The sequence below is a fragment of the Talpa europaea genome, assembly GCF_964194135.1.
Source record: "Talpa europaea genome assembly, chromosome: 9".
NCBI lineage: Eukaryota > Metazoa > Chordata > Mammalia > Eulipotyphla > Talpidae > Talpa > Talpa europaea.
The window spans coordinates 47,446,518-47,461,909 of record NC_140076.1 but is presented as its reverse complement, the minus strand read 5'-3'; the positions used below and the strand labels follow the sequence as shown (position 1 = coordinate 47,461,909).

Here is a 15,392-nt window from a genome sequence, read left to right as displayed (position 1 = left end):
TTCCCACCTTCCTATTTAACTAGTATTGAAGAATACAGAAAACCAGAATATTCATCAGCAATTTGTTCTACTAAGGAATTTGCCCCATAGATAAAATATTTACTTATGGAAAAAACTACTTAAATTGATTCATTGTGAAAGGAAGCTTGACTAGTCAATAACCAAGGAGAAATTTTCCTTAACTCTCAAATGACTCTACATGCAGTTAGAAAGAAAAGGTGAGTTTTTCAATTGTATGTGCCTTTATTGTGTTGAAGATGTTCCTTCTAGATGCATTTTCTTGAGGGTTTTTACCATAAAAGGATGTTGAATCTTGTCAAATGCTGTGTCTATTGAAATGAACATATAAGTTTTGCTCTTCCTTTTTTGTTTTGAAAGGCTGAGTATGGTGCCTAGCACTTCCTAAGTGTGGATATTGGCTGTCCTTGTGTAGCTATTAACATTTCTTTCTTTCTCTTCTTTTTTTTTTTAAGATTTTATTTATTTATTTTTGCATAGAAGAATTGGGGTGCAGGTCAGTGGTGTGGGGGCCTGGATGTGTGTGTGAGAGGATTCACCAGAGACCGTGGGGAACAGAACAAGCAGATCTACTGAAATAAACTGCTAGGGGTAGCAGTGGGCAAAACAGGAAAGGTCTGCTGCGCCATATGTGGGTTAGCTCCCTGGCTGAGAATTGAACTCAGGCCATGAGGTTGGGTCTTCATGGGGGTAGTGCTGAGACTTAACCCCTATGCCACCAGGGAGGACTTTACTTTTCTTTCTGTTGATGTGTGATCTTCATTTGTAGCCCATGCTGAATAGTCCTTCCATCTTTGGAATAAACCCCACTTGATCATGGTGCGTGATTCTCAATGTATTATTGCATTTCATTTGCCAAGATTTTGACATTTTACAGCCTCTTCTGGCTTTAAAAATTTAGTTATAATTGACATATGTTAGTTTCAGGTATACAACATAATGATTCAATATTTGTGTATATTGTGAAGTGATGACCACGTTAAGTCTAATTAACATCCATCACTACACAGAGCTTTTTTCTTGTGATGAAAACGTTTAACACTTACTGTCTTAGCAATTTTCAAATATACAATACAGTATTATTAACTGTGGTCCTATGCTGTACATTACATCTCCAAAGATTATTTGGTAGCTGGGAGTTTATACTGTTTAACTTTTTTCTCCCATTGTTTCTGTTCTCCTTCCTACCTAAGATAATCACCATTCTGTTTTCTGTATACATGAGTTCTGTTTTTGCTTGCTTTTTTTTATATTTCACATATAGTGAGGTCTGATGATATTTGTCTCTTTCTCTATGACTTATTTAACTTAGCATAATAAATTCTGATTCTTAATTTTGTCTTTCTTCTTGTTGTATAAAATCAATACCCAAACAGGTGTTGAAACATTTAAAAAACACTTAACAAAAATTTCCAGACAACAATCTTCCTAAATGTTTTATACAGCACCTCATTGGTTTTTTTGAAAACTTTATTTTATTTTATTCAATTATAAAGTTGTCAGTAACTTAAATGCGCTGAATTCAGGTTCCAACCCCCCATTTGTTCCCAAATACATTACATTAAACATAAGAATTAAATAAAAATATGGATAGTTATATTTGATACAGTATTTTGCTCTAGAATCTAGATATGTTATTACCTCCTCCAATTCTAAGATTCTATAATTTTATGATTTTATTGCTAAAAGTGGTAAGAAATATTACGGTGTGACTTCTAATTCCAGGGTTAATGGTTTTTGTTCTTCTATGGCTACATCTCAATTTTAATGAAATCTCTCCTTCTACATCTGCTTACTAATGAGCCGACTTTGTGTTCCCACAATTGGCCATACTGATTATTTCAGAAGGAATATTGGAGTTTGAAGAATCTCAAAGCATTTTTCTCAGATGTGAAGTATAGACCCTGTGACCTAGGTCAGAAGTTCTTCTTTTGCTCTGAAAGTTTTGAGATGACAGCTTTATTTAATCGGTGCTCTCTGTGTATTGATTATGATGTTTTGGCTTTCATCCTAGGAAGTGTACCATATGAAGAGAAAGGTTTTTGGACTGCCATGTATCTATAACTATGTGAGAATTCTTGTGGCTTTGAAGGAGTGGCTGAATCTGATTGCATCAAAATCCCCACAATGCTACAGATAAAGTGAAGTTGCCTGTGCATTTCTGTATTTTTTTTGGCTTTGTGTTTCTAATCAGAACTGAGATTGACATATATCTGTGTGTGTGTGTTTCAAAAAAGATTTTTCAAGTTGAAAAACTAAGCTCAAATATCTGAGGGTGGGAGATAGAAAGATTAGAAAAGGACACTTAGAAATGAATGTTCTTTCTTCCTAATTAAACTAGAAAACTTACCAGCTTTTTGGAAAAAAATAACTAGGTGGGTGGAAGATGCAGTGGGGGTTCTTAAACCCTGGAGTTTTGATACTTTAAAAAAAATTTATTTATTTATGCATACAAGAACCAGGGTACAGGCCGGATGTGTGGGAGGGTGAGAGGATTCACCAGAGACAGAGCGGATAACAGAACAGGCAGACTTACGGAAATACACTGCTGAGGGGAGCAGCGGGTGAGATAGGAGAGGTCTGCTGTGCCATGTGGATAGCTCCCTGGCCAGCCGAGGATGGAACTCATGTTGCAGAGGCTGCTGACAGCTTTGGAGTGCTGTGCTCAACCACCTGCGCCACCACGGAAGCCCCGTTTTGATATGTACTATGCCAGAGGGAAGAATGTAAATAATTCCCAAACTAAGCAAAAATGTCATATCAGGCCTTGAGAACTTGTCTTTCTATAAATCTGCTCCTTTCATAATCCAAAGACTTCCCGGAGTCTCAAACTTTGCACCGAATAAGCATGCAACCAAGTAACATCAAGTGCCTAGAAATCACATGCCTTTCTTTTTCTTTCTTCTTCCTTCTGCTAAATGACTTTCCCACAAATATCCATTCTTCTTTAACTTCAAAAAATTTTATCGAGCACCTTTATTATTATACTATATATATTATTATACTATATATACTATATCGAGCATCTTTATTATTATACTATATGCGGGAAATGGAAAGATGTGATTCTTGCCCCCAAGGAACCTTAACTCTAATTGTAACCTAGGAACCTCGTTGTTTGTTCTAGACATCATTCTCATATCTCTGAAATTTGGTTTCTTTTTTATAAGACATTTCATTAATTACTATTTATATTTTTGTTAATAGTTATTACTTCTTTTTTTTAAACATTTTTGAGTGTGTTTTATTTTATTTTATTTTTAAGATTTATTTATTTATTTATACAAGCACTGGGTACAGTCAGAATCGCGGGAGGGTGAGAGAATTCACCAGAGCCAGAGCGGGGAGCAGAGCAGGCAGAAGGGCCGAAGTACACTGCTGAGGGGAGCAGCGGCAGGAGGGGTCTACGCGCCATGTGGGACCCTCCTCCAGTGGCCAGGGAGCAGCGGGGATCGAACTGGCGCTGCAGAAGCTGCGGGCAGCTTTGCAACCCAGCGCTCAACCACTGCGCCACCGGGGAGGCCCCAGTTATTACTTCCTGATTGAAGTTGTTCTTTTTGTCTTCTGAGTACTCATTTCCCTGATTCAGACATTTTTTCTTGTCTTTATATGTATGGTAAATGTGAAAAATAGTAAATTTTACTTAAATAAGATTTTTACCAAAAAAAAGAGCTGAATTCTTGAATTCTGAAAGCATTCATTTCAAATTTATGTCCTAGTAAGTTAAGCACTTCCCTGAGGACATATAATTGAAAGCCTACTTTTAAAATCTAATTTAAAGTTAAAAAATAAGAGATACAAATGTAAATGATATTCCTAATTGCTATGAAGGGAATTGTGGTTTCTTAAGTACTTGATACTAAAAAGTACTATTAAATTTCAGACTAGTAAAGTAATAAATTATAAAGTAACTGTAAGATAAGAAAGAGTTGCAAGCAAGGCTCACTTTAAATGTAATTATGATGATTAATTTAATGTGCCAATGTGAGTGGATCATAGGGTACCCAGTACTAAAAAGAAGTATTCTGGGTGTTTCTGCAAGAATGTTTTGGAAATGTTATTAACATTTCAGTGGAGTAAAGCCAATTGCCCTCTACAATGTGGGCCTCATCTAATCAGTTGAAGACCCCCAGAGAACAAAAAGAGGGCCTCTCTCCCTTATAAGAGAAAAATTCCCTACCAGACTACCTTCAGACTTGACCTGTAACTTTAGCTTTCCTGGGCCTGTGCTTGCCAGTATTTGGACTGGAAATGCACCATTGGCTGTCCTGGGTCTCCAGCCTGCCAGTTCATGCTACAGTTTGGATTTCATTTTCTATGATCACATATGCTAATTTCTATAATAAAACTCCTTCTATATATTTATACACATCCTATTGGTTTTGTTTTCCTGGAAAACTCTAGCACAGTAATCTATATAACATTTGTTAATAATAAACTTATCTTAGTGCTTTGCGTAGTGTAGATGCTCAATAAATAGTCGATGAATTGAAAATTGTATGCATCAGCTTCATAGCCAAAAAACGGTTTTGGATTCTGGCTCTGTCAGTTACAGTTGGTGTGACCTAGGGTCAATTCTGTGCCTTGGTTTCTTCATTTTTAATACTGGGATAATAAAATAAACCTTCATATAGGGTGGATATGAGTATTAAAGGAGACAGAACAAGTAAAGCAGAACTTCTGATGAAAGCTCTGATCATTTACACTTCCATTCTGGGCCTTCCTCATGCCGCATTCCTATTTGTCCTGGCACATGGGGCCAGGATGTGGTCTGTAGATATTTCTAGAAAAAACAATAGTCTACATGGTATTTCACAGTTCTGCAGTTGACTCAGCTCAGCCTTACTTCTCACATGAAGCTAACAACTTCATGTTCCTCTTGACATAATCATAACTGGCCAGTTCTTGAAAATAGTGGTTTTAACTCTTATAGTAAAGCACTGGGTACAGTCAGAAGCACGGCAGGGTGAGAGAATTCACCAGAGCCAGAGCCGGGAGCAGAACAGGCAGAAGGACCGAAGTACACTGCTGAGGGGAGCAGTGGGTGCGGCAGGAGAGGTCTGCACACCATGTGGGACGCTCGCTGGTGGCTGGGGATTGCTGCAGAGGCTGTGGGCCGCTTTGCAGCCCAGAGCTCAACCACTGCGCCACCAGGGAGACCCTGTCCTGTGTTTTAGCTTCCAGGTCTCTGATGGCACCAATATGGGAACATTGTAGACAGTATTTCCACTCCTTCCTCCTGCCTTTATGCCAATACTATTTGCTAATGGTCTTGCTATTAAAAATGGTGGCAACTGTCCATTTTCTCCTCACCGGATTGTTTAAGAGAAAGTGCTGACATGATATTTTATTTTATTTTTTTAAAGATTTATTTATTTATGCACACAAGAGCTGGGGTACAGGCCAGAGATGCTGGGGGTGAGAAGATTCACCAGAGACAGGTTGGGGAACAGAACAGGCAGACTGACTGAAATACACTGCTGAGGGGAGCAGCGGGTGAGACAGGAGAGGTCTGCTGCGCCATGTGGGTTTCTCCCTGGTTGGCTGGGCATTGAACTCATGCTGCAGAGGCTGTGGATTGCTTCATAGTGCGGGTGCTTAACCCCTTGCACCACCAGGGAGGCCCGACATGATATTTTAAAAGTCAGTAGAGATTTTTTTTATAGAAAATTGTTTTGCAGATAAAAAGTTGAGATTTCAATCTCTTCTAATCAGAAAATTAATATATTGGTCTATTGGACTGTTTCATTTTTGTGACCAATTAGGCACTATTTGGAATTGGGTATAGCACTATTTTTACTTTCTTGTTAATTATAAATTAGCAAAATTATAAATTGCTCTTCTCCCACGAGAAAACATCATATATTGTTCAACAGTTTGTCCTGGACCAAAGAGTGACTACTGGTGTGTGCAAAGTCTGCATCCCCAAGGAGTGTGTTTGAAATGGTGATGCTCAGAAATACTTACTAGGGCCTCCCTGGATGCGCAGGTGAGTTGAGCACTGTGCTGTGAAGCTGTCCACAGCCTCTGCAGTGCCGGTTCAATCCCCGAGGCCATGGAGATACCCACATGGCTGGGCAGACCTCTCCTGTCTCGCCCGCTGCTCCCCTCAGCAGTGTATTTCAGTCACTCTGCCTGTTCTGTTCCCCACTCTGTCTCTGGTGAATCCTCTCACCCTCCTGCACATCAGGACTATACCCCGGTTCTTGAATAAAAATAAGAATAAATCTTAAAAAAATACTTATTAAACATCCACTATGTATATACACAGTGCCATGCCTGGTATTGAGGATATAAAAAAGCAGCAGTAATACTCCCAGTCCTCAGGGAACTTACAGTTTATGGTTGATTTCAGAAAAGGCCAGCAAGTCAGAAAATAGCAATGATGCGAAACAGGGAATGGGACTTTCCCAAGAGACAGAGAGAGGGACTTCAAAGAAGGGGAGAGAAGTTGCTGTACTGGAACCAGGGAAGATATCACAGGTGGAAAAGTTTAGTAGCACCGTACAGATTAGGCAGCAATGGGTCAACGAGAGAATCTGAATCAGAGATCAAGGCATGAAGATGATATAGTAAGGGTAGTTTTGAGAAGAAGAAAGTGAGCAAGAAAAGTAATGAAATTTTAGCATGAAAAAGTAGGTTGGATCTGATTAAGAAAGATCTTTATTATTAAACTAATGAAGTTCAGTTATTTCTGACTGCCCCCAACTCCCATAGTTCCAGTGGGTCCTATTTTTATAACATGTGACCCAAGACATCCAGGTTAATCAGTCTAGGTAGCTACTAGTTGTATAAATTTGTGAGCAAGCCGAAGTCTTCGTATGTCATTTATTTATTTTTCTATCGTAGACATCCAACAGGACCCCTGTTTCATGAAAGGAGTTTGGTCAATGTAGTGTTAATTGAAGCTCATGTTAAGTTTTGTTTTACTGATGACTGTCATGCATTACCTGAAAATAGACCACAACACACACACACACACACACACACACACACACTGTCATAAAGATTTTGAGAGTTGATATTTTATCTGGAGAATTGATTCTCAATTCTCTTACTGAATTTGGCAAGCTCTATTTTTTTTTATAAAGTGTGTTTTGTGTGTTATATTTGTCCTTTTTTAAAAAAGATTTATTTATTTATGCATACAAGCTGGGGTACAGACCAGAGGTGTGGGGGGTGAGGGGATTCACCAGAGACAGAGTGGGGAACAGAACAGGCAGCCTGACTAAAATACACTGCTGAGGGTACCAGCAGGCGAGACTGGAGAGGTCTGCCTCGACATGTGGGAATCTCCCTGGCTGCCCGGGGATCGAACTTGTGCCTCAGAGGCTGCAGATTGCTTCATAGTGTGGTGCTTAACCCCTTGTACCACCAGGGAGGCCCAGGCAAGCTCTATTTTGACAAGAGTTGCACCTTTAAAACACTGCAAAAGTTTTCAGCTTGGTGACTACATTTTTTATTCTTAATTTTGGGGGGAGCAACAGCATGTAAAGGATTTGGATTCTCAACTGCCTCAGAAAAGGCAGGTTGCCGACAGCATTTACTACAGCAGTTTTAAATTAAAGATATATATATATATATATTTTATTTTCTATGAAGTCTACAATTTTTCATGGCATACAGGACTCTAGACAGTTTGCCCAAAGGAAACTTTTTAGTTTATCTTCTGCCACCTTCCCCCTCATGCTGCATTTTAGCCAAAGAGAGAGTACTTTACGCTCTTTAGGCTATGCCATCCATTTCAAGCCGCCTGTCTTTGTCTTTACTGTTCCCTTTGCTAGTAACCTAGTGATTATAGCAAACAAATTTCCAAATATCAGCAGGCTTAAAGTATACTTATTTGCAATATCAGTTAATATAGATAATAGTGAAATACATCACTTTGGAAAGTGGCCCTTCCCCACATGTTTTCAGGGATCCAAAAAATATTTATTATAAAATAATGTCAGAAAAGAGTAGCCAATTTCCTTGAAAACTGCTAGTTTTAGTTAGTTATCCAGTTGCTGTTTTTGGTAACATTACAAAGAAACACATTTTATATTATAATCATCGGTTGAATAATTGGGACAGAATAATTTTGAAATATACATTAGGTTTATCATTACACACACACATATACATATATCTAAATCCAGTATTTTTTCATCATTTAATTTTTTTTAGAAAAGTTAAAAAATACAATTAAATCTTATTCTAGTATTCTAAAAATGGTAACATTTTCCTCAATTTTAGCACTGAATTCTATTCCAATGCTGTTAGTAATAGTCCTTGTCACCAAATGAAATCAACATTTTGTGACCTTAATAGTTTATAGGACTTAATTAGCCATGAAGGTATGATGTAGTAGTTGCACTTTCTATTTGTTTAAATGGCCTGAAATCACAATTCTGCACTGTGGATGTGTTTTCTCTTTTCAATACTGTAAGATAGTATACTTGGGAAAATATATGCTTTGAGATGGGAAGAATGTACTTCTGAATTTCAGCTTAACATATTAAGCAAAATTATCCACATTTCAACAAGTCTCTCTGTAAAATGATCACTTGAAAAAAATTCATGAAACTTGTGTGAAAGTTTTCAGACATCCAAAATATCCCAAACTTTAAACTGAGGTTGAAAAGTTAGCAATATCTCCAGAATCTATCTGGTTAATACTACCAAACTCCCGTTTGCTAATAAGGTAATGAAACCAAACTGATATAGGAACAAAATTCAATATTACTGACTTACTTATTCTAAGAGCTTATACCTACATAACCCTTGGATTTAAAAGGTACGATGAAAGAAGGTATCAATAAAAGAAGGCATTTTTGAGCCTATGAAAGGAATTTCAGAATGAAATCTATAATTCCAATAATCCAAAGTACTTTCCAGAAGCTCCAGTGATCCAAAGTAGGATTTAAAAGGATTAAGCTATAATAAAGTGACTGAGAATGAAAGGGAACAGAATCCTGCTAAGAAAGCAGTAACCAAGCATAGTGAATCTTGGAGCTCCTTTCTTTTAGAAAAGCCTGATATGCAATGTTTTTGTTTGCATACAAAAAAGAGTGGTAGAAGCCCAGTTCCAACAGAAATTTTATATATATGACAACTTGAATTTTTATCATATTCTTTAGGCATGAAGTCCCTGGATGCATTTCCAGAATGAAGGTATTCTGTTCATCTTGTGTGGACATGTTGGGGGTAGGGTGTGGAGGCAGCCTCACTGTTAATGGGCAGACTGAGAAGCACCTGGGAACCCCCAAACCTGACTGCTTTAAATGTGTTCTGCCACACGCTGCATCAAGAGAAAACATACTCTTAGTGCAAAAAACTTTTAATAGAAAAGAACTTTAATACAATTAGTGTGCAATAGAGAGAACAGAACAGAAAGAATATAGTTCCCCAAGAAACACCCAAAGTTACCCCTCCTCTGGTAGGTATCTACATCTCTGTCTCTTTCAAGTGTCTCCCTTATGTCCTTCAAGTCCCTGGTACAAGTCCAGGGCCAAGAAGCACATCTGGTTTCTTCAAATCTCTGCTCCAATTGCTGCTTCTAACCCTTCTCTTCCTTTTTTCCCCCACTAAGTCCTTCTGCCAGTCTTTTTCTCTCCTGGATGCACAGCTCCACCCTTCCTTGGGTGGGGCAGGGAATCTGGAACCTCCCCTTTCTATGCAGATCACATTGTTAACAACTGCTTGTGTTTCCTGGAGAACTGGCCTAGTTCAGGGCTACTTTGTTTTTGGTCCAAATTTTTTTGTGTCAGGATTTTATTTCCTTTCCTAGATGAAGATCACACAGAGATGTTAGGAACTTCAGGAGACACTCTCTGACCCCTTCAGTTGGGGCCACACCTTCCGACCCCCAGCACAGATAATTTTGGTTGGCCCCATGACAGTGGCAAAGCTAGGTTTTAATGGGGTTTTATATTTAGTTTTTTTTCCTGAAATGATATTTTAATACTTGGGATTTAGTAACATTCATACAGCTTTCTAGTCAGGTCTTCAACTTTTGGACCCTCAATTTCTGCTTACAAGCTGGCCAAGTATTTCTGAGTTCAAGGGAAAAGAGCTGGCTGATCTCTTCCCTGCCCCAGCCTGCTGCTGGGCCTGGTAGAAGTACACTCCAGGAGCACTATAGAGGAGGAGTGACTTAGAAACAGCTGCCTGGGCCAATAAAACAACACCCCATGAGTATCTGTGCAGTATGCCCTCGAAAGGGAATGTGGGCAGCTCCTGTGCCCAGGGACCTCTTCCTGGGAGTCCTTGTATTCTGTCTGTAAATAAACTTTGCTTTTGCTTCTGCTAAAGACATTGCTGTGATTTTTTTCTCACACTGTAAGGGGCAATCCTCAGAGAGGGGAGTTCCAGTTTTCTTGCCCCACCCAAGGAAGGGTGGAGCTGGGCTCTAAGCCTTGGGCTCGTAGCAGAGGCTTGGGGGGAATTTGAGGATGCACTTGAAAGAGACAGAGACATGGGTGAGAGACCCATGGAGAAGCTGACAATGGCAACCTTTACCTTGACTTGTATTTTGATTTTGTTACTTTCCTCCCAGACTTGCCTGGCCCCTTCTGCTCCTTTCCTATAGTTGCCCAATTAAGGTGCCATAAGCTTGTGGCAGGCTTTTGGGCCTCAGTGGCCCCGCTTTGGGCCAACCCTGTTTGGCTGGGCATGTATCCACAAGGGGATGTGTACCTCTGGGTGCTTGATTTGGAAACTATATACTTTCTCTTTTCTTTTCTTTCTTTTTTTTTTTAATTTATAAAAATATTTTATTTTTGCCTTAGTCAGCAGTTGACATAAAAAAAGCCAATGTTGTTCTTTCCCCAACTTTTCACTTGAATCATGAATGTATTTGGAGTCAAAGGTGTTCTTCTAAACACAAAACACAAGATGTGAAGAGTAAAGGCCTATTTCCTGTTTGAAAAAAATAAAAGATCATGTTTATCTAAAGTGTTTCCCTCAGCTAGCCTCAAATCACATGACTTCAATGAAGTGACTCAGGAAGAGGCAGGTTCTCTTCTTCCAAATCAATCACAGAACACCTGATGTAAGCAGCAAACCAGAGGTTCAGACACGAAGCTTCACATGAAGGTGCTTCAAAGATCTTTGTGTCTGGCCTGCGAAGGATTCTTAATTTGGGAGTGACAAAATAAGTGCTTTAGGATTATTTACTCCAAATCTACATTTAGTAATAGTCTAAGGAAAAAGGCAAAGTATCCGTCAAACTCAAGGCTTGGCCCCTACAATACATTTATCTCCACATCTAACTGCTTTCCATAACAGGCTTCCCCCCAATCTGCTTAGGTAAAGTATGATGATGCCAAGGGTTTCTCAGTCATTAAAATCATCATCCCTTAAGAATTTCAAACAATGATACCGATGTGGTTTAATTCTTCTTTTTGCATTTAGGTAAGACTATATCCTATACCAGTCTTATTATGTTCTAGAAAAATTTCAAAAATTAGAAAACACACTGAAATTAAAATATGAAATGTTAGGAATCAAAAATAACACAGGGGCCAAAAAGCACGGTATGAGGTAGTCAAGAGCGTAGCTTATATGCACATCACCCCACCTCACCCCAGTGACGAGACCAGGAAGCCACAGGCAACCACAACATCGCCTCACCATAATTACATGGTCATTATGGTCCATCAGAAAGTCTGAAATAGCAACCTAGACCTAGACCAAGACGAGTCGCTCATCCAAAGGAAGCCTAAGTGTCCTCTGCACTAGAACTTCCACGCATGGCGGCTAACACCCTGGGATGGCAGTGCCGTACTAGGGTGGCGGTTCCTTCAGCACGATGTCAGGAGATCAATATTGAAAGCTGCGCTTAGTCTGGATATCATCAAGTATCTGCTGGAGTTCCTCATCTTCAAATCGCCCCTCCAGACTTGGGATCAGGGCCTTGGACTCTTCAGCAGTCTCCGGGCAAAGATTGGCCAAACAGGCCAACTCAAACTTGTGAAGTTTTTTCTGGAGCAACAAGCTACGAACACTGGCAATACTCTCTCTATTTTTGAAACGGCTGAAGCGGGCGGTATAGTTTAAAGTTTTCATGAAGACATCAGAAAGTTCCTGTTCATCTTCTGCACTCTCATTCTGCTGTTTTCGATGCTCCAGAAGCATGTGAACTTCAGAATTTAGAAGAGTCTCAGCTGTTTCAAACTCTTTGGGGAAGATGAGCTGCGAGGCGTCCTCCTCCACGTGGCCCACCCGCGGGTCGCCAGCGCCCGCCGCCATCGCGACGCCCGGCACTGCCGCCCCCGCCAAAGGAAGCGGAAGCGCGGGACCCTTTCTCTTTTCTTTTCTAAGCACCAATTACATTAAAGTTGTTTTCTATTGAAGTCTTACGCACTGGTGTCTCTTGTGTCTTAATGCAGCGGAAGGCAGAACCTATTTAAAGCAGACATGCTTGGGACCACAGTATAGTTAAAGGCCAAGGAACCCCCAAATCCAGGACCTCCAAAACCCAACAGCAGTATTGTTATAGGACAGGGAGAGGGGCAGCCCAATCCCCACAAACCTGCCTATTCTAAATGGGTTCGGCCATCCGCCGCATCAACACAAAACACATGAGACTAATGGGAAGGAACTTTAATAAAACTAGGAAACAATACAGGTAAGGCAAAGAGTCTAGTTTCTAAATGAAGCACCCAAAGTTACCCGTCCCCTCGTGGGTAAAAGTCCATCCATATGGGATCGGCCCAGAGCAAGGCCCCAAAGCCTGCTACAAGTCTAAAGCATCTTTCAGTGGGGACCCACAGAAAAGGGTCACAAACAACTGGACAAGCCCGGAAGGAAAAGAGCAAAATCAACATCAAGATAAAAGCTGCCTGGGGACCACCCTGTTGCAGTATTAGTGTCCTTCCTTGCCTGATGTCCAGTATCTTAAAAACCATTGTTTAATATATTTGTCAGTTTTTATTTGTTGCAGATAGAAGAATCATTCTGGTCCCTGTAACTCCATATTGACCAGAAGCTGAAGTTCTTAGCTGTGCCCTCTTCAATGGTCTCTTACTGACCTCACATCCTTTCTGTGCTAGATTTATATTTGCTTATTGCATTTGTTTACTCATAAATTCCCTTGTAACAGTGACTTTCTTATTGCTCCTTTTGTCTTTCTGTCTGCATCTTTTCTGTTCCAGTTTTTGCAGAAAACCATTGTGTTAAATGCCCTCCTCTGAGCTACCTGGATGTTGTGGAACAGGTTCTATTGATGAGCTTGCTTCATCATCAAGCAGATGCTGGACAGTTTTCTTAGAAGATTTAGAATAATTCAATTTACAATTGTCATGTCTATGCCTTTCTACCACACTAAAGTATAAGCTTCTTGGGAGAAGAGGTGGTCCTAGTTATCACTGCATTCTCACCATCTGATAGACTGCCTGGGACTTAATATCTCTTCTATCTATGGAAGGAGCAAGCATAAGATCTGCCCCCAAGTGGTCTTATCTCTGTTTTTCCTGCTATGAAGAAAACTCAACAAAGAAACTCAGTCTTTCTTAGCTTTCTTATGCCATTCTAATTTCTCATTGAGACAGGGCAAGCTAGGGTTATTAGGCAGTTTTAGGGACAGTGCAGGAGGGGACCTCTGAAGAATTTAGGGAGGCTTCAGAGATAAGGACAAGCAAGGAAATGAAACCAATTCCACTGGGAAAAACAAACATCCTAGCACCACAGATAATCTTGTTAAGGATGGTCCTGGTTTTCTTCAGATGGTAAGATAAAGTGTAAAGATGCTCACCGGGAGGGCTAGACCATAAAGATAAAAGATAAAACAAATGGGGAAAGACAGACCTGTTAGATAAGGAATGTGAAGATCTCTCACTCAGTAGCAAATTAAGTGAGACAGCCGAAAACTGACCAATCACAAAGAGACTGGTAGAGCTTTAGAATAATCAGGGAAAGAAAGTATATATTCCCTGAGACATGACTTCACTTTGGCTTCCTTGCCCCTCCCAGGCCTGGTTCCCTGGCCTGGGAGTCCCACTTTATTTCTGTTCTTTTTCTTCTCAATAAACTTTTTCTAAACAAACTGCCTCTTTTCACTTGCTTGCTTGCCTGAGCGTCTGCGAAGTTCCTGCTGCGGCTTCCTGAGACACCAACCCGTGTGTGGGGGGGTCTAGCGGCTGGGGCTCAGCGCTGCCCTGCAGCCTGGAATCCGTTCCTGGCTGGGAGACTAGGCCTGACAATTCCGGTATCATCATGACCGTTTCCACTATAAAATTCACCTTGAGAGATGGCTATTTTGGGACTGACCCACCACATAAAAGAAGTTAAAAAGCATTGAGGAGATTTTTGAGAGGTTGTTAACTCTGAGGACTTACCCAAAGTGTGCTGTCTTTACAGAACTTGTCAAATTGTTGTAGTGCTAATGTCCTTTCAGAGTTCTATTCTATGCTGATTTGCAGTTTCTAAGCAACCTTTCCAGGCTTTTGGTTTCCATCTCCATTTAAATAGTGAGAAGGCCTATAAGGTAAATTCCAACCTAAATTTATTCTTAGTAAATGTGAGTAGCCTCTGATTCTAAACACTTCAGCCAATAAAAGAGAGTTAGATAAGCATTTTGACAAATAAGAACTGTGGGCCTTGAGAAAAGTTATCTTCTTAAATGTTTTAATAATTTTAATAATCTTGACCTAAATTAACTCCTATATTCACAAAATACTGAGCACACAGTCTGGCACAGAACAAATGTCCATTGTTATCTTTTATTGGTGTTATTAATAAAGTATATTCTTTTGCATGTTTTCACTCAATCCCTGTCATAATTCTTTGATACCATATTATTGCTGGATCATGGTGAAGGTTAAAGAAGTGATTGCTGTTGCATGGTACACATAGGAACTCAACAAAGCCTGCATTCTTTAATTATAAGAACAGCCAGCATCACCAATATTGATTATATAAAAAGAAATCTCCTAGGATGGGGAGAAGTGGCTATTCATAGGGCCTCAACAAGAAGGATTTAACTTATTATGGGAGTCATAGTGATGGCCTCCCCCAAATGCCCAAAATCCTAATTCTTGGAACAAGTGACTATGTCAAGACACATGGCAAAGGGAAACATAAGTAGTAGATGGAATTAAGGTTGCTAATCAGCTGATGTTGACAATTGTAGCTTTTATGCCCATTTTATACATAAGGATATATAAGCTCAGAGAGGCAAGAAGTGGATCCAAGTTCATTCAGCTATTGTGTACTAGTTTTCTTTGCTATATAACAAGTGTAGTACCTTAAAACTGCTCATTTATTTTTTTTAAGATTTATTTATTTATTTATACAAGCACTGGGTACAGTCAGAAACACGGGAGGGTGAGAGAATTCACCAGAGCCAGAGGGGAGACTGAGCAGGCAGACTGACGAAGTACACTGCTGAGGGG

The 15,392-nt window shown here is 39.8% G+C and overlaps 1 protein-coding gene across 1 annotated transcript; it reads right to left on the bottom strand.

Moving 5' to 3' along the window:
- Positions 1-11,820: 11,820 nt before the first annotated feature.
- LOC311176564 (DNA-directed RNA polymerase II subunit RPB4-like) lies at positions 11,821-12,495 on the bottom strand (the record flags this gene model as incomplete). Its single annotated transcript, XM_084242207.1, has 1 exon — positions 11,821-12,495. The coding sequence occupies exon 1, from the start codon at positions 12,247-12,249 to the stop codon at positions 11,821-11,823; it is 429 nt and encodes a 142-aa protein (XP_084098333.1). The 5' UTR covers positions 12,250-12,495.
- Between the last annotated feature and the right edge of the window lie 2,897 nt (positions 12,496-15,392).